The sequence below is a fragment of the Rhinopithecus roxellana genome, chromosome 2 (assembly GCF_007565055.1).
Source record: "Rhinopithecus roxellana isolate Shanxi Qingling chromosome 2, ASM756505v1, whole genome shotgun sequence".
NCBI classification, from domain to species: domain Eukaryota; kingdom Metazoa; phylum Chordata; class Mammalia; order Primates; family Cercopithecidae; genus Rhinopithecus; species Rhinopithecus roxellana.
Window position 1 is genome coordinate 116,594,102 of NC_044550.1, and position 19,705 is coordinate 116,613,806.

General features: G+C 39.1%; 1 protein-coding gene across 1 annotated transcript in view; it reads right to left on the reverse strand.

Moving 5' to 3' along the window:
- Nucleotides 1-1,704: 1,704 nt before the first annotated feature.
- NEIL3 (nei like DNA glycosylase 3) overlaps nucleotides 1,705-19,705 on the reverse strand; it is a 53,075-nt gene continuing 35,074 nt past the window's right edge. The window contains exons 7-10 of the mRNA XM_010384069.2: nucleotides 12,397-12,566; nucleotides 10,211-10,631; nucleotides 3,625-3,775; nucleotides 1,705-2,000 (exon numbers count right to left, since the gene is read on the reverse strand). Coding sequence (XP_010382371.1) covers nucleotides 1,818-2,000; nucleotides 3,625-3,775; nucleotides 10,211-10,631; nucleotides 12,397-12,566 — 925 coding nt within the window. The 3' untranslated portion in view covers nucleotides 1,705-1,817. The remainder of the gene's footprint in view (nucleotides 2,001-3,624; nucleotides 3,776-10,210; nucleotides 10,632-12,396; nucleotides 12,567-19,705) is intronic.

Genomic DNA, 19,705 nt, shown 5'->3' on the forward strand with positions numbered 1-19,705 from the left:
TCCAGAATCTAGAGTTATCTGTGGGAAGGTTGGGTTCAGCTGGAGCTCACCACTACACAAGGAGGCAGAAACCCCCACTGAGATTTTTTGAGAAATTTCATTATAATAGAAGTCTGAAAGAATGCTGTCATTTAAACCCTCATTCTTTCCAAACAAGAACTTGTTTTTGTTCGTTTGAACTAGAATGCATCTGGTTCTTTGGGCCTCAGATGAAAGTTTCTTCAGGCCAGGCGTGGTGACTCACACCTGTAATCCCAGCACTTTGGAAGGCCAAGGTGGATCTCTTGAGCCCAGAAGAAACCAGCCTGGGTGGTAGGACAAACCCCATCTCTACAAAAAATACAAAAATTAGCCTGGCATGCTGGCACACACCTGTATTCCCAGCTACTTCGGAGGCTGAGGCTAGGGAGTCGCTTGAGTCCGACAGGTTGAGGCTGCAGTGAGCCGAGATCATGCTACTGCACTCCAGCTTGGGGGACAGAGTGAGACCCTGTCTCAAAAAAAAGGTTTCCTCATATAGATCCTGAACATTTCTTATCAGGATAGGGATCTAAGTTTATTGTATAACCTATTGTTTCATTTACCTACATTTCTGTGTAATTAATATGTACATTTTTGGAGACCAGACTTTATGGAAGTCCTTTTTGCAGTAGACCTTTTTTCCTGTTTATTGCGCAATTAGCTTGCAGTTTCCTTCTTAATGTACTCCCTACGTACTTCACATCACGGCAGCTAAGATTGTCAGCTGTCCAGGCCAGCTCCTGATCTGTAGAGTCACTGTCCTGTTGAGCAATTTGGGTGAAGATCATTCATCCTAGGTTGGTCCTGTCTTTTCAGTGTAGAGTCAAAATAAAATACTTATAAAACTATAAAATATGTTTTGTTTTTGCCAATAATTTCATATGCTATTAACTTCTATAGCTCTGAATGAAAAAATAAGTGATAGAATGGGAAAGTGGTTCAAGCCACCTTCATGCTGTCCTTTAAAAAAAAAAAAAAAGATTCATCCAGCTCTGAAAGGACTTTTTTGTACAAGCATGCAGAAACACCTTACGAGTGACTTTTTATTGAGGGGGAACAATCATTGTGATCTGTGCTAAAATGTAAATAAAAGCAGGGGGGAGAGGGCATTAGAAAAATACAAATCAACCTCTCTTTTAAACACCTACACCCAAGTTCTTCTTTTCTTAGATGTTACTTTTACAGTCTGCGTCCCCATCACTTTACATGAGAACACAAATTTGAAGTCATACAAGGTTTGGCATAGCCCTAGCATCTAACAGCAACTTAATGTTGGTTGCACAGAATTTTAAAAATAGACTTGTTCATAAAGAAGATCTTATTTCTTAAATTTTATTTAATAAAACAAGAAATCTCTTTAATCATATATTATAAATAGTGGTTGTACATGAGAAATATATTTACTACAGACAGAATATCTTATTTTATTGTGTTGCATAATCCTTTCCTAAAAAACAAAAACAAAAACAAAAACTCTGCTTCTCCACAGTTACAAGAGACTAAGAGCATACTAAAAACACTTTGTCATCACTAAATGCATTAAATACACATCCTAAATGAAATAATCTCTATATCTGATGAAATACATAGAACATTCATCAAGGCAAAAAGAAAACACATAGCCAATGACGGAAAGATGGCACCAAAGATGGAAAGGAAAAAAAAAAGAACAGTTCTCAAATATTGCAGTAACTTTTCAATGTATCATAGGTATTCTACAACTTTTCTATGAAACAGAGGAGGACCAAACATTACACACAGTTTGAAGAGATTAAATGCCAGAGAATCTACAGATATTAGCATCCAGGAATAATTTTCATTCCTGGCCCATTTTCTGCCCACTGGAAAAAATTGCATTGTTTTTCCTTCCCAAGAGGACACACAAAAAAATTCTTTCCATTGTTAGGTCCAATCTTCAATACTGTTTTCATGATGGAACGTTTGCCATGGTTGCAGAATGGGAAGGACAAATCTGCCCACTGCAGGAAAAAAAGGTAAATTTTACAAGTTTATATAAAAGTTTTCATGATGTACAGCCTAACTCTAGGCACATGCGATTAGTGCTATATAGTCTTCACTGTTATCATTAATTTGACATTGTAAAATAGACATGTCATTAGTCGTTGCCTTTAAAAAAGTTTATATCCTAAAAGAAGCATGTCTCTTACAAATTTGTTTGAATCACGCAGAAAATGGCCGTAATTCTGAGCTTCCCTTTGTCTAAAGGTATATTTACAGAAGTTTCTTCACTTTATTAAGAATAATTGAAAACTACCAAAATCTTGCTGTAATCACCAATATCCCTGCCATAGGTCTGTTTCAGTTAAAACTGTAAGATCAGGCGAGGTGTGGTGGCTCATGCCTTTAATAAAACCCAGCACTTTGGGAGGCGGAGGTGGGAGGACAGCTTGAGCACAAGAGTTTGAAACCAGCCTGGGCAACGTAGTGAGACCCTGTCTCCAAAAAAAAAAAATCAACCAAGCAACCAAACAACAACAAGAAGAAACCCTGTAAGATCAAAGATTTGTCATGATTTTAATATTAAACTTCCTCAGGAAAAGAATCAAATAAAGACTTACCCAGACTAAATTAGACAGATATTATATTATTCTTACTAATTTTGACCTCAAGAGAGATATGAAAAAGGCTATATTTTTAGCAATACCATGAATATTGCTAATAATATTTTCCCATTACATCTGTAAAAGCTTCTTGAGGAGGAAATCTGTGAATTCTGTAGGGTAGAGTCACATGGTGTTCAGAGACTGAGGTCTAAGATCACTATCCAATTTTCCCTGGGAAATTCCTTAAGGAAGTATCACACTGAAGACAGACATTTGATTTTTCAAAAAGTCCAACCAGAAAATCTTTGCTCCAGCACTGAAACATATCAATATTTTCTTTTTTTCAGTTCTATTTCAGATGAAGAGTAACTAGAAAAAAATATCTATCTCTGACCATTAGAATCACACTCGGCCTGATGAGATGCTCACACTGAGGAATACTGGAAGTGAGACTGACTAAATGGACCTGAGGTTCTTATCTCCTATCTTAGGTTCATCTTTAGGGACACATCCACAGACTGGGAAGGCATGAGGAATCACCTATAGCTAAATTGCTATTCTGCCATCACTTTTTTGGGTCAAGTGTAGTTAAGTAGGATTTGATAAGGTTACTGTAAATCCCAGGCATGTAAGTTGTTTTTCTTATAAACCTTTATCCAATGCATAAAGCAAAGGTTTTGATGTAGCACTGAAGTTAGGAAGAACAAATTCTCACCCTGGATTATTGGCCACATATGTACTACTAGTATTTACTAGTCACTCAGTGTCTAACTTTACAAGCTAAGGGCAACACTTCTAGACTTGTGACCATAAATATGATACACTCTAACAATATAATAGCTATTATTTTATTAAATTTCTTTTGGCTGAACATCTGAATTTTAAGTTACTCAACATTCAAGCTTTAGACCGAATGCCAATATGGTTATTTCAAATTAAAAGGTAAAAGGTAAAACTAGGAAAGTATTGCTATTTGTTATACATTAATAACCAAAGCATTTAATTACATTTTAGTAAGCTAGATAAATCTTACACATACTTCAAAAAATCCACATTGTGCTTCTCTAGGTAGAGGACAGGCATAAAACTGCCTGCCCTTGTTTTCCCCATCCTTCCTCACAACTCGGAGAATGCAGAGGCGGTTGTGTTTGCTGCAGCGAGGGCCATCTGTCATATTAATTTGACGTTCACTGTAATGACAGGTTACAAAGTAAGCTCGCATAGGAGTGCTAAAGGACCATTCACACCACTTTACCCCCACATGTCAGAATTTCACTTGTACAAAGAAATTTTATCAAAAACTGGACCACATTAGCATTAGGTCATTATGCAAATGCTGTCTTTATTCTTTGTTTTCCCAGGTAATTCTAATTTATTTCCAAAGTTACCTATGTACCTAAAACACGTAATTTAAATTTCTAAAGAACAACAGCAGCTGGATTGTGCATCCAGTAAATCAGATTTTATTTTTCATTTCTGATATTCAGTTCTTTTCTTACCCAGTATTACACTGTAGCCACTTTTATTTCCTCTAAACTATTCTCAAGTCCAGGTTCTCCATTCCCACTGGCCCCAAAGTGGCTAGTCACAATATTCTCTAATTATTTTCTCATCGGTAGCAAACTCTCATCAATGGCTCTGACAAGGCCATAGAAATCACTCTCTCTGCTGTCTACTTTAAACACAATTTTCTATGCTTTTCTCTGATCAAGGCTACTGTAATAGTCGCAATCATATTCTTGCAAGAAACAGGCTGCCTGGCAGAGAGCAAAAATGTGAATTTTGTAAAGCTAGCAGGGAAGCTTTATTCTCCCCCACAATTAGGATCAAGAGGATTTGGAGGTTGTCCTCATACCCAGTGTACACAGGCTAGAAGCTGGCCTTGTACTGTAGCTATATAAACAGAATTTTCTTTTTGAAAAGAAGCTTATTTAAATTTTCTATGTTGTGCATATTTTAATGATGCCTTTATGAGAATTAGTTTTTTAATAAACTGGTTGAAGAGAAAGTGTTCACATTCATTAAAACCAGAAATCCCCCTCTTAATATTCCTATTTTTTAAAACTTTTTAATGATAAAACAGTTAATCCGTTCTCACCTTTTTGGTAAATATCTAAAGAACAAAAATATCATTCTTAAATAATTGTTAAAAATACTTAAAAATCAAAGGTGATTTCTCTTTTTCCTTGCTTCCTAAACTGCATTTTTTATACACTTGTTTCTATGATGCCTGAATACATTATATCTAACTGAAATGTTCAGAGAATGCAATCTTTTATTTGTGATGAAATTGACTGAAATTCGTTTATATAATATGCTTAAATATACTGCTTTGAAAATGTTTGCTGGGATGAACTCAAACATTCTGAGGGCAATTTTTGAAGGTTTCTTCAATAGCCATTTGTAAAAGAAGAGCAGCTGTAGGCATTGCTAAATACATGGTTATAATTAAATACTTCACCAGCAACTATTTTGATGGTACCTTTTTCAGGGTAGAGGGGTGGTGGTTGTATTTTAGAGTCATGGGTAATACCAAATCAGAAATAGGAAAGCTGAGAGGCAAAGGACTTCTCTTTTCCACAACTTTTCAGTTCACCAATCTCCTCCAAAATTTAACTTCAAGAGAAGCCAGATATCTGGACAGTTGCAGAGAAGTCAACAGATTTCACAATTAAAGCAAGTGGTTCATAAACAATGCTTAAAATTAAAGGAGAAAAGATTAAGAATATTAACAAAATTAATGAAATGGTGCATTCTTAACTAAAAATCGTGTGGACATAAAAACAGTTTTATATATCATTTTAGAGGTGGCTGTTTTGGATAACAGTTGAACATTTTCTAACCTACTTGTTTCAACCTAGAGAGCGCCAGGGTTCCACATATCCAGGGAGAGGGTTAGATTCTCTATTTTAAGGTTTTTCTGGGGAGAAGGGCCAAGGTAGAAGGCAGGATTAAAGTAGAAAGGAGAGGCCCAAATGTCATCTCTCTGCCTTCATTTCTGCCTTCCACTCCATTTCTTTCTTTAAAAATTAAGTAAAAAACATGGCCACAGGCTGGGTGCAGTGGCTCACGCCTGTAATCCCAGCATTTTGGGAGGCTGAGGTGGGAGGATCACCTGAGGTCAAGAGTTCAAGACCAGCCTGGCCAACATGGTGAAACCCCGTCTCTACTAAAGACGCAAAATTAGCCGGGCGTGGTGGCGGGCGCCTGTAGTCCCAGCTACTCAGGAGGCTGAGGCAGGAGAATTGCTTGAACCCGGGAGGCAGAGGTTGCAGTAAGCTGAGATTGTGCCATTGCACTCCAGCCTGGTGACAGAGCAAGACTCCGTCTCAAAAAAAAAAAAAAAAGCCATGTTCGATCTTGGTACTTCTTGGTACTCAGAGTGTGGTCCACTGACCAGAAGCATCAGCATCACCCGGAGTTTGTTAGCTACTACTCCAGATTGCTTGCAGAATCAGAATCTGTACGTTAACAGGATTTCCAGGTGATTCGTATGCACATTAAGTTACGAAGCACTGAAGTAATGTAACCAAGATACTGATGTCACCTGTGATCACGCTGGCTCTAAATATTCACAGCTAATCTTAATTTTATGATAGAAAACATTATCCAGGATAATTAAATGTTCTGATTAACTGAGGACATCTTAGTTCCTCTCTTTGTTTTAATCATTTAAAAACTTTCTAAAATGTGGCAGATTTCTTACTTAAATGTAGCATACAGAATCATTCATTTTAGTGATCATGACCATCATTTTGAATATTAACGCTGGGTTATAAACGATCTATTAATATAATAGATCGGGGCTGGCAAACCTTTTCAGATAACATATTTTAGCCTTGCTGGTCTTATGGTCTAAGTTTGTCATCACGAAAAGCAGTCACAGAAAATATCTAAACAAATGGAAATAAAGCTTTACACAAACAGGTGGTGGGATGGATTTGGCCCTGCTGGCTATAGTCTGCTCATGTACATGTCATTAGAATTAAGAACAATGCCACACAGTAACCCTAATGATAGCTGATGAACGTAAAAAAAAAAAAAAATCACACAAAAAACTCATGTTTTAGGAAAGTTTACAAATTTGTGTCAGGCTGCATTCAAAGCCAACTGGCCCACAAGCCTTTGGTTGGACAAGCTTGGTTTAACTCATTTTATAGATAGGGTGATTCATCATAATAAAAATACTGTCTGAATTTTTTGGATTAATCGGTCTCACTGAATGTGGATTTTGTCATACAGGATTATTGCAAGGATTGAAACAAAAGTGAAATGCCTCATTCTGGATGTCCCAGGTGGTTCTGAAATCCTTAGACTGAAAACTCCAAGAAGCAAACCCAGAGACAAGGACATGGTGTCATACCTGCCCTGGTGATTAAAGACAAATCTTCAACACCCCTGATGGCAGCAAACGTGAGAAAATATTAATGATTTTGTTATTGTCATTTCACCCTTCTAAAACACAAGCATTTTTTGAAAATGCATCACTGTGTTTTGCTCTGTGTTTACAACAATTGGATCGACAACTTAAACTGTTTCTAGTAATTATTCTTAACTGTTTAAAAATGGGTTCAACCATCTAATTTATAAGCCAATAACTGGATGGAATACACATCTATCTCAAGACCAATCAGAAAACATGCCTCATCAACACTGCATGGATTGTCTGGTAATGAGAACTGTAATTAAGAGAACAAAAGTCAAAGTAATTATCATATAATATTAAAGAAAATATAAACTGGCTATAAATTATGAATGGACCACCTGCTTTAATAGTATTATGTTGTGGGCTTCTGCTAGGCATGTTGTCCGCAAGATGAACACTAGAGCTGCCAGACAAGGAGAAAAATGAAATAAATGACAGTAATTTGCAATTTATTCCGTGTAAAGTAGCTGGGTGCAGAAGGGCTGCTGGGTGAATTTATTTCATCACTTGACATTTATTCTGCTAGTTGATCTTGATTGATTGTGGAGTCTCAGTCCTGGTGTTCTTATATTCAATACACACACGGGCTGCAGCATTTCTAAGGAATGCGGTGCACCGTGATTGATCATATGATCCTATTACTAAAGGCTTATGAAGAAATCATTTAAATTTAAGGTTACATTAATGTTTTTTTAAATCCCTAATTCATTAGTGAAATTGTCTGAGATTTTCTACAAAGCACTAAGGGAACAAAAATAGGCCAAGATATTTCATCTAGGTACAACGAATGCCACAATATTTTAAGACGATCACTTCTACTTTCCACTTAAGCCACGGAACAGAAAAGACTGTTTGGAAATGATTTTCTCCTCCAGGACAGCCTCCCAACTCAAACATTCTTAATTAACTCCTTCATGAACTTCCATCATGAGGCATTAATTACGGTTAAAGTGAACAGGTGGTGGATTTATCCAGTCGGTTAAAAGTTCAGCTCCCATAGCTTAATTCAAATGTGAGCACATGAACAAAAGTTAAGCCCTAAATGATTATGAACAAAACATTTAAAAAGCCAGTCAAGGATAAATCATCAATATTAACTGATGGTAAAACTAGAGTTGGAATAGGAAACTGGGAGTAAATACATCTATTGAGCAAAGACTGTCTCCGAATTTGTTATGAAATAAGCTTAAGGATTCCTACAGGTTGCTCTAGGAATTTACACCAAATGGACCCTCATCCCACTGCCAAGAGGAGGCATCTATCCATCAGTAAAGGCATAGTTAATAAGAGGAAAAGCCAGTGAATCTCACAATTCCACCTGAGATTACTCTAGGTCCCAACCAAAGTACACCCCTCCACATCTGCAGGTTCCCAATCCACAAATTCAACCAATCTTGGATCGAAAATATTTGGAAACAAGAAATAACAAAAATGAAACAATAAAAAATTATACAAAGAAAATATAGTATAACAATTATTTACACAGCCTTTACATTGAATTCAGTATTATAAGAAGTAATGCAGAGATGATTTAAATATATGAAAAGGTGTGCATATGTTATATGCAAGGACTATGCCATTTCATACCAGGGACTTGAGCATCTGCAGATTTTGGTATCCTGGGGGTTCTGGAACAAATCCCCCGAGGATACTGAGGGATGACTGTAACTGTTTCTCTGCCTGTCTCCCACTGGCAAGAAAAGACATACATGGGAGGACGACCCTCCATTTATGTGTTATAAATTCTCCACTTATTCAAAAATGCTGGATGTATGTCAGCTGCTTTCTGAAGGAAGAAAGAAAGCAGCTCAGAAAAGAAAACAGTGGAGAAATGTGTCTCTGTTGGAGATGTAACATCGGGTTGCCATAGTTAGGACTTCCAGATAAAGGGACTGGGAGGGACAGATAAAGGGGGAAGGAGGGTCAATAGAAAATTGTTTCAGGAACTGCCAATAATCATTAAGGAAAAGAGAGGATGACATTATGTATTCACATTTCTGTATCACAGGCGACAAAAATGAGGGTGTTCTCCTCGACATGTAGCTGGAAGTCCCATAAAACGTATCTGCTCTGGTAGTATTTATTAGTTACAATTACAACTTTTCAATTTCAGATACAAAGTAGCAAGCAGGCTTTTCAGGACTTTCAGTTAAAATAAAGAGCAACGCCAGGCCGAGTGGCTTATGCCTGTAATCCCGGCACTTTGGGAGGCTGTGGTGGGCAGATCATCTGAGGTCAGGAGTTCGAGACCAGCCTGGCCAACATGGCGAAACCCCATCTCTACTAAAAATACAAAAAAAAATTAGCCAGGTGTTGTGGCAGTGAGCCGAGATTGTGCCATTGCACTCCAGCTGGGTGACAGGAGCGAAATGCTGTCTCAACGAAAAAAACAAAAATAAAAATAAACACCATCTCGCATGACTGTTGGAGATCCATCCACGTTCTTTAACAGAAAGGTCACTAGAGGTATCTCAGATACCTCCTTTTAGAACACAGTATACTAACTAAACTTTTATAAAAAATAGTTCCCCTTTTGGAAGAAGGAAATATAAAAAAATACTAACTGGTTATTGATAAGCAGTATGATTATGGGTGACAAATATTTTTCTTTATACTGTACAATATTTTCCAAATATTCTGTATTGATCATGTGTATGGTTATTATCAGAAAAAAAAACCCAACTTTTTATACATGTAGGAAATTATGTTTTTTATTTCCTTCCCTTCTCTAACAATATAATCTAGAGAAAGGAAAGGAGGCAGACTACTATAATAGTCTTTTAGGGTTTGATTCATGTTACCAAAAGTAATTCAACTTCCTTAGCAAGGGACAATTTCTGTCCTCTTAAAACTTAATGCAACCAGCCGGGCGTGGTGGCTCATGTCTGTAATCCCAGCACCTTGAGAGGCCGAGGTGGGTGGATAACTTGAGATCAGGGGATTGAGACCAGTCTGGCCAACATGGTAAAACCCCATCTCTACTGAAAATACAAAAATTAGTCAGGTGTGATGGGCACCTGTAATCTCAGCTACTTGGGAGGCTGAGGCAGGAGAATCGCTTGAATGCAGGAGGCAGAGGTTGCAGTGAGCTGAGATCACACCACTGCACTGTAGCCTAGGTGACAGTGAGACCTCGTCTTAAAAAAAAAAAAAAAAAAAAAAGCAATTATCTTAAAGACCAAGGTTAAAAGCATCATACCTGCTAGAATATCCAGGGTTGCAGCTTTTAAGATCTGGTGATGAGCAGTGGGCTGTTTTCAGTTTTTTATGTGCTGGACTGAATAATTTAGATTCTGAACTGATTGTAGGTGATATGTTTACTTTGCTGGATAGTTGAGTTATATTGTTTGTTCTCTTCTTGGAGGGGTTCTGTGTATCTTTCAAACAGACATTAGTAGGAGGAGAGTTCTGAAACTCTTCATCTAGTGTCTGGTTTTGCTTTTTTTTTATTTCCAGAGTACTGGATTTATTGCTAAAATCAGTCAAGACAAGAGTTGTAGTTCCAAATGCAGTTTTTCTGTTGATCTTGACTTCTGTATGAGGTTTTCGAAAAGTATTACATGGGTACTTCATTAAGTGGCTAAAGACAGTAGAATTTTCTTCATTCTTGAGCACTGAATCTGGAAGGAGAGATAAGTAATTCTGCAATAGTCCTATAAATATAACATACTGATTATGTGAAACATCTTTTTATTTGATTAAAAAATTTACTTCACTTTATTACAGTGAACTAATATATAGAACTAATAACACAAAGTTGGCCCAAACAAGTCAGAATTAATCATCTTCTGGCTAGGAAATGAAATATTATGTAAAATGCAAAATTTTGACTTACAGAAACCCTGACATGGGTTTAACACAGATTTATATTTGCTTTTTATTATGTTTAAGCATTTAAAGGTGATTCAGCTATCAGTTTTGCTAATATTAGGCAAAGTATTAACAAGTGGTAATTAAGAGATGATATCGTATAAAGCATTAGGTCAGCAGTTAGAGACCTGTTTCTAGACTACCAGGAATGACAAGGAAAGACAAGACAACGTGAAAGGCTTATTTAAAACAAGTAAAGATGAATTACAAAGACTTAATATCTATTTTTTTTTTAAATGGAGTCTTGCTCTCTTGCCCAGGCTGGAGTGCAGTGGCATGATCTTGGCTCACTGGAAGCTCCGCCTCCTGGGTTCACGTCATTCTCCTGCCTCAGCCTCCCAAGTAGCTGGGATTACAGGTGCCCGCCACCACACCCAGCTAATTTTTTGTAGTTTTAGTACAGACGGGGTTTCACGTGGTAGCCAGAATGGTCTCAATCTCCTGACCTTGTGATCCGCCTGCCTCGGCCTCCTAAAGTGCTGGGATTACAAGCGTGAGCCACCGCACAGGGCCAGACTTAACATCTATTAAATACAATGTTTCAACAGAGTATCCTAGGATTTTGGAATATGTACTAGAATACATTCTATATTTTCATTAAGATGTCTTCTGACTCAGAAACATTCACAAGAAAACAGTTAATGAGACATATAAATGCATTTCAGAATGTTGAAATCAATGTGGCAACCTAAGATTGTGTTTTTCCATGGGCTCTGTCTCTGTTGAAGGATACTGAAGAAGGAGGGGTAGAAATAGGAGATGCAGCACAGCAAAGCTACGCAAGGGGTGATGTCTGCCTTTCCGGCCCAGGGAACAAACCACAATATGACAGCTGACACAATGCGGGGGTGCATAAGTCAGGAATGAACTTTCTCATCTCTAATTGAAGAAAGAAATAACATTTTAAGAACACAATAGAAGCTGCAGCAATGAGATGGCTCTTAATCACAGGTTTCCTCTGAGGTTTTACATGCTCTAAACGCATGAAATCGTGAGCTATAAAGAGTTATTTTGAAAGATTTCAATGAAATCAGTACAATTGTCTGGGTAAAGATTTTAATAACAAGGGTAGAAGGGATACAAAAGATAAAAAATTCAGCATTTTTCTATTCCACCTGCAAAGATATTCTTACAGAAACCCTTCCTTTCAATTTATGAAACACTTGCACTGAATAACAAACTCGAAAGTTGCTGAAATCTGCATAAAACAAAGCTTTATTGAATAATTCATTAGAAACAGTAGAGAACAGATGTGATCATCTCTGTTTTTTTGAGATACAAAGGCACATACTGTTATAGCACAAACATGCTTTCCCTCCCTGTTAAAAAAAAAAAAAAATTACTCAACAGAATATTAGCATGGTTTACATGTAAAAACTGGCAATTCCTTTAAACCTTTGAGAAAGACATTTTATTTACTTATGGAATATCAAGATGGAGCAAGATATATTCCTGACTTTGTATAATTAACCCTCTTAGAAATGTAACAAACTCAAAATCAAAACTGAGTCTTACCAATAGGCCTTGAGGTCAAGCAAGCATCACATGCCTTAGAAGAGGGCTTATTGATTAAAGTACACAACACACAGGTCCACTGCTCTTCAGACTTCCGAGCCACAGAGCCCATAACATGATCCACCCTGCCAGATGTCCAACTGATCATAGTATTTCTAGTCGGTAGCCTGCTATATAAATAATTTTAAAATTAATCATTAACATTGTTATTATTGCCTTGTTCTTGTCTGGGTATTTAAGAAATGATTACAGAACCATTCATACCCCAATGCTATATCTTTATTATTGCTTAGAAGTTAGAACTGTATCTTAGAGTCTCTCTCTTTTTTTTTTTTTTTTGTAGAGATGGGGTCTTGCTCTGTCATCCAGGCTGCAGTACAGTGGCACCATTACAGTTCACTGCAGCCTTGAACTCCTGGACTCAAACAATCCTCGTACCTGAATCTCCTGAGTAGCTAGGACTACAGGTGCACATTAGCATGCTTGGCTAATTTTTAAATTTTTAGTAGAGATGGAATGCTATGTTGCCTAGGCTGGTCTCGAACTCCTGGCCTCAAATAATCTTCCTGCCTCAGCCTTCCAAAGTGCTGGGATTAAGGCGTGAGTCACCGCAGCTGTCCAGAGTAAAATGTTTTTACCTGGACCCCACTAATTGTTGTTAAAGTGAGAAACATCAAATAAAAGTTATTTAGAGTCAAATAATTGAGTAGTTTTTTTTTAACCAACTAAAAATATTTGATATCACATTAGGAAGTATTTCTCAAATAATATTTTAAGCAATTGGTACTTTTTCCCAAACAAAATGAAAATACCTTTATTCAATTAAATTATGGGAAAACACACCTATGCACAAATTAGAGGATTGAAAGACGTGAAAGTTTTATATTTACTTCATGTGCACAGAAAACTCAGGAAACTCTAGAATTTCTCTACAGTATCTGCTGAGCACTATGTAAATTCATTAATTCATAATGATGAAAAAACATATCTCTTTGTGTTATTTCCCTTCATGTAAAACTGTGTCATGGTGGATAGCCAATTATTAGATTAGCAAGCAAACAATAAAACCCTGATTTTTGGCCACAAGCATAAATCATGATTCTCCATCTGAAGTCCTTCATTGAACATGTATTTTTAGACAAAATGCCTTTATACGACTGTGACATAGTCCTACTCTCTAATGCACAGCTAGCTATAGGTCTGGATATAGAGCATGTCACATGGTTAAGCAACCATGGCAGTATCACGGATTCCCTTCATGATCCCAAACATTAATACCGAAAAAAGCTCTTCCAGGTAAAGGCTGTGTATCTTACATTTCAGAACATGAGTTCTTTGCCTTTCAAAAGTAACCTTGTCTCCTGTGACATTTTGTTCCTTACATATAATTACACTAGTTTTAAAATTCAGGTGTGTCTGGTAAAATAATAAATAGAATAAGAAAATCTGAAAGTAAGATACATCTCATTAGGATTCTTTTATCTTTACTTACCATGACTTTTAATGCCACTCAGTATTTATTATCCCTATGGAACATCAGATCTTCTACAGAATTTGTTTACTTGACCTAATCTCTGTCCTCTACTAACTTACTTTGAAAGGCAGCATGATGCATTTATCTGTAATTAAACACAATTTAAATGACTTTTACATTTTCCACATGCTCCAACTTTTCCCTATTTTCATTTTCTTCTGTCTTGTAAGTTTCCTTGATCATAAGGAGAATTTTATTGTTACATATGGAGGCTTTGGAAACCTTCTTTCCTCTTCTTACTGCTCCATTTCTTAATCACTCATCATAAATTCTTCCTAATCTCCACTTGAACGTGTAAGAAGAATCTCAAACTCCATGTGTTGTAGTAGGATGAATAATGGCCTCCCAAAGACATAGGGCACAATTCCAGGAATCTATAAATGTTACTTTATAAAGAAGGAGGGTTTTGCAGGTGTAATTAAGGATCTTGACATAGAGAGGTTATTTTGGATTAGCTGGTGGCCCCTTAACCCAATCACAAGTGTCTTTATAAGAGAGAGGCTGGGGGAGACTTGACACACACTGAAGAGAAGGCAAGAAGACCACAGAGGCAGAAGGTGCAGTGATGTAGCCGCACAGGAAAGAATGCCGGCAGCACCGGAAGTGAGAAGAGGAAAGGAATACGATTCCCCCAGTGCCTCCAGAGCGAGCACAGTCCTACCCACACCTTAATTTTGGTCCAATGAAACTGATGTTGAGCTTTTGGCATCCAACGTTTGAGCGAATGCATTTCTGTTGCTTTAAGCTACCAAGGTCATAATTTATGATGGCAGCCAGTGGAAATAAATACACATAAAATTCATGACCCACCAATCTGCAATTCTACTATTCCATCTTGCGTCAGGAAATGGCATCAGCATCACTCAGTTCATCAGGCCCAGACCTAGAAGTCATCCTTAACAATTCCTTTCCTCACACCCCACTTCCAGTCCATCAGCAAATCCTGTGGGATCTGTTACAGATGCAACCTTACATGAAGCAAAAAAAAAGTTTAACTTTCCATGGCTTGATGTGTCCTCTGCGGACTGGGGTGGGCACCATGGGGAATGGGAGCCGTAACTCAACCGCATGCTGGGGACTCAGAGGATTGCAGGCAGAGGTAGTCCCAGGGCCTGGATGCTGCCAGCGTCACCTCACATCTGCTCAGTGCCCAGGGACAATATTGCCCTGGTGACCTCAGACTTTGCCCTGAAGCTTGAGGAGAAGGGCCTGAACAAGAGATACTGCATCGTTCCGTGCCCACAGGCCACCGTAATCCAGATTGCCAGGCCACTCTACCCCTAATACCTCCCACCCTAACTCAGAAACAACCTGGCAGAGGGGGGGACCTGAGGCACCTGAGGAAGATCAAAGGGCTGGGGTTCTCCAAGTCAAGTCCTCAGGCCAGCAGCACGGGCACCATGTGGGAACGTGTTAGACATGCAGATTCTCAGGCCCCTCCTGGGTCCCACTGAATTCCCAGCTCTGGGGGTGGGGCCCGGCAATCCGTGTTTTCACAAGCCCTTCAGAAAATGCTGGTACACCCTAAAGTTTGAAAGGCATCGCTCTCAGGGTTTCCTTACAGAGAAGAAGTACTGTTTAAAGAAAAGATACAGGAAGCTGGAGATGTGTCACTATCAACAGCCAATTGTGAAGCTCAAAGTTTTCTCATCTAGTCATAATAAAAGATGTAATGATATTGTTGGTGGTCATATGAAAAGGCAATCAAGGAGTTTGCAGCCAAAAACATGAAGGAACACAATTACACAGCTGCGTCAGGCAGTGAACTAATAATATCTCATTTTTCTGATGTTTGTGGTGTTTAAAAAATATAATTTGTTGTGATTTCTTATTCTAAATATTCACATTAGGACCTAACGTTGTAGTCATAATTTTTTATTATTTTTCATAAATAAGGCCCCTTAAATTATACAAGTTTCTGGCCTTAACCGTACCTCAACTTCCAAAGTTATCCTAAATTCAACCTTTTTTTCCCCACCACCTCCTCTCTCGTCCCTGTCACCAGCATTTACCACCTGCACTACTGTTGAGAGTCCTCAATGCTGCCACTTCACTCTGCTTCCACTACAGTCACTAATCCACACCGCAGGCCAAATCATCCTCAGAAAACCCAAGTCAATTCATGTTGCCCTCCTGCTCAAAATCTCCCAGTGGCTTCCCAGCTCAAAGTACTGGCAACAGTTGCCAGAGTGATTAATCTTTTCGAACGTAAGTCAGCTATTTCACACCCTTTCAAAATCTTCCAAAGGTTCCCCATTCTACTCAGAATCTTTCCTTGGTCAAGCTGACTCTGCATGCTCCTGGGTCCTTCCCAAGCAGAGAGGCTCCCTCTGTCTCTCATTCCCTCTGCTTGGTTCAGTCATACACGCCCTCTTTCTCTTCCTTGAACAACTCAGAGGCTTCATGCTTTTTCTGGGTTACCATCTGAATTTTCTCTCCCACCCTCAGATTGCTACAAGTCATCAGATCTTTTCAATAATGTCCTCCCCAGGGACTTATCTGCCACCCTATCAAAAATGAGCCCTCTCCCGTCACTATCTGCTACTGTGGCTGATGCTCTTGAGAACACTAATCACCACTTATCATTGCCTCGTGTCTTATACATGTATGTAGAGATAGTTTTTTTTCTTTTCTTTTCTTTTCGAGACGAAGTCTTGCTGTGTCACCAGGCTGGAGTGCAGTGGCGCGATCTCGGCTCACTGCGACCTCCCCCTCCCAAGTTCAAGTGATTCTCCTGCCTCAGCCTCCCAAGTAGCTGGGACTAGAGGCGCCCACCACCACGCCCAGCTAATTTTTGTATTTTTAGTAGAGATGGGGTTTTCCATGTTGGCCAGGATAGTCTCCATCTCTTGACCTCGTGATCTGCCCGCCTCGGCCTCCCAAAGTGCTGGGATTATAGGCATGAGCCACTGTGCCCGGCCTTTTATTTTTGGAGAGTCTCAATCTATTGCCTGGGCTGGAGTGCAGTGGCGTGATCTCGGCTCACTACAACCTCCACTTCCTATATTCAAATGATACTACTGCCTCAGCCTCCCAAGTAGCTGGAATCACTGGCACATGCTACCACGTCTGGCTAATTTTTTATATTTTTAGTAGAGACGGGGTTTTGCTATGTTGGCCAGGCTGGTCTGGAACTCCTTACCTCAGGTGATCCACCCACCTTGACCTCCCAAAGTGTTGAGATTACAGGCATGAGCCACCACACCCGGCCAAGTTTTTCTTAAAAAGGTCTCCACCCACCAGAATACAGTACTCTATAAATATTCAATAAATATAGGTTTAATGCACAAATTTTGCCCCTACATATCGATTACAACTGCTTTCTTGAAAATCACCTATTTCCCAGAGGTCCAATAAAATAGCCTTCTTCAAGCCTCACCCTCTCTAACTCAGCTGAATTATTTTTAAATTTTTAAAATTTTAATCTTTTTAAAGACAGGAGTGCAGTGGAGTGATTATAACTCACTGTGATCTCGAACGCCTGGGCTCAGGTGATCCTCCTGCCTCAGCCTCCCAAGTAGGTGGGACAACAGGCATGCACCATCATGCGTGGCTAATTTTATTTTTATTTTTAGAGATGGAGTCTTGCTATGTTGCCCAGGCTGGTTTTGAACTCCTGGCCTCCAGCGATCCTCCTGCCTCAGCTGTCCAAAGTGTTGGAATTGCAGGCATGAGTCACCGTGCCAGCTGACTCAGTTGAATTTAATTCTCCCCATCACTTCCCATCTTTGAGCCTATAGCTCTGTTTCTTCTACCTCTCTTTAATGGGATCCTTTTCTTTTGATCATCAAAGTTAAGGCAACAGCAAGGTTCTCCATTGGACCTTTCTGCCTCCCTCCATGCATTCCCAGTGATTGTGAATACTATCAGATTCAGCTATCATCTCAGACTACCCTAGGGTGGGAAATGGGGAGGGGCATAAAACACAAGTAGGGAATGGCACTGCCTCTAAGGCAGTGGTTGCCAACTCTTTTGGCACAAGGGACTGGTTTTGTGGAAGACAATCTTTCCATCGGCGTGGTGGGCTTGGGTGGGGTGTGGGGGAGATCAGCAGGCTTAGGAGCTTGGCACCTAGATCCCTCGCACGCACAGTTCACAATAGGTTTCACGCTGCTATGAGAATCCAAGGCCCCCACTGATCTGACACAAGGCGGAGCTCATGCGCTAATGTACTGGTACCAGTACCGGTCTGTGACCTGGGGGTTGAAGACCCCTGCTCTAAGGTATCTCTGCATTTCTCAATGGAAACAAGTTCCTGGCATGGGAAGCAATTGATTTTTCTTTGTCTAAACAAAGTAGATTTTTTATAAAAAATAGCAATATAAATGTTAATAAAACTAAAAAGGAAGTTATGCAAAATAAAGTGGCATTTAAAGGCTTGAATAAAAAGCTGCTGTCCACCTTCTATTTTAATCAATATATGATTGCTATTTCATTCAGTCTACTTTGAATCCTTATTCTTGGAGCACCAAAACTTCCCAGAAGCCCTCAAGAATATAGTTCTTTTGCTGAAACCAGAAATAATTTATTATCATGAAGCTTGCGATAAGGGGCTTAAACAGGAAGCAGCTTAGACCCACATTTTCTCTACTTGTTCTGTCTGTGGAGAGCCAAGGTCACCTTCATGGGTTCCAGCCTCCGAGGCTCCGGTCCCTACGGCTTTTCTATTAATTCTGTGAATTACTCCAATATTCATTTTGGCTACATGACCCATAAATTGCCATTTTTGTTTATGAGACATTGAGGTGGGTTTCACTGTAGTCAAGACCTTCAAATTATGTTTTAAACATGACAACTACACAATCAGATTTTCCCCTGAACAAGTTTATCCTACCAAGACTAACCCATCACAGGTTTTCTTAGGTCTCTCAAGTGCCTTCTAACTGCTCCATGCCCTCAAAAATTTCTGCAAGATTACACGTGCTTAAAGAGTGGTTTGCAGACAGCACTAAATTTTCATTGACTGGCAAGCAACTACCGCCACATTTCCAAACTAGATGGTTTTTAGAGACCTGAATATGTGCTCCTGAAGGAAGAAAATATCCTCCCTGTGGGTGGCTTTCCAAATGTTTTCCCTGTATACTTTCCCATGTGCTGTTTCGTCTTTCAGAAAATCCTTTTCCTACCTCTTGTCTTTGATGAATTACTATTTCTTTCTATACTAAACTCAAAGACTGCCTCTTTCAGAAAGACTTCCTTGTCCTTCCTAGGTAGACTTAAGTGTTTCTTCCTCCATACTTCCATTCGTCTTAGGATAAACAAGTCCCTTTACAGCAATTCCATCACGGTGCTTTGTCTATTTACCATTTACTTCTCACATGAGCCCTTGAGCACTTTGAGAGGCTGTGTTCTCTTCTGTCTGTGTATTCCCAGTACCTGGCGCATAGTAGGCCCTAATAAATAAAGTAAATAACAATTTAAAAAAATTTAAAGTCTCTAATGAAAGGTAAAGACTACCTCCTCCGTTTTCTTTAAAGGAAATAATACTCACATACATAAATTATATTAGCTAGCAAATAATTAAGCACCAACAATAGGCGGGGCATGGTGGCTCACACGGACCAGCACTTTGGGAGGCCAAGGCAGGTGGATCACTTGAGCTCAGGGATTTGAGACCAGCTTGGCCAACATGGCAAAACCCTGTCTCTACTAAAAATACAAAAATTAGCTGGGCATGGTAGTGGGTGCCTGTAATCCCAGCTACTAGGGAGGCTGAAGCAGGAGAATCACTTGAACCCGGGAGGCAGAGGCTGCAGTGAGCCGAGATCGCGCCAC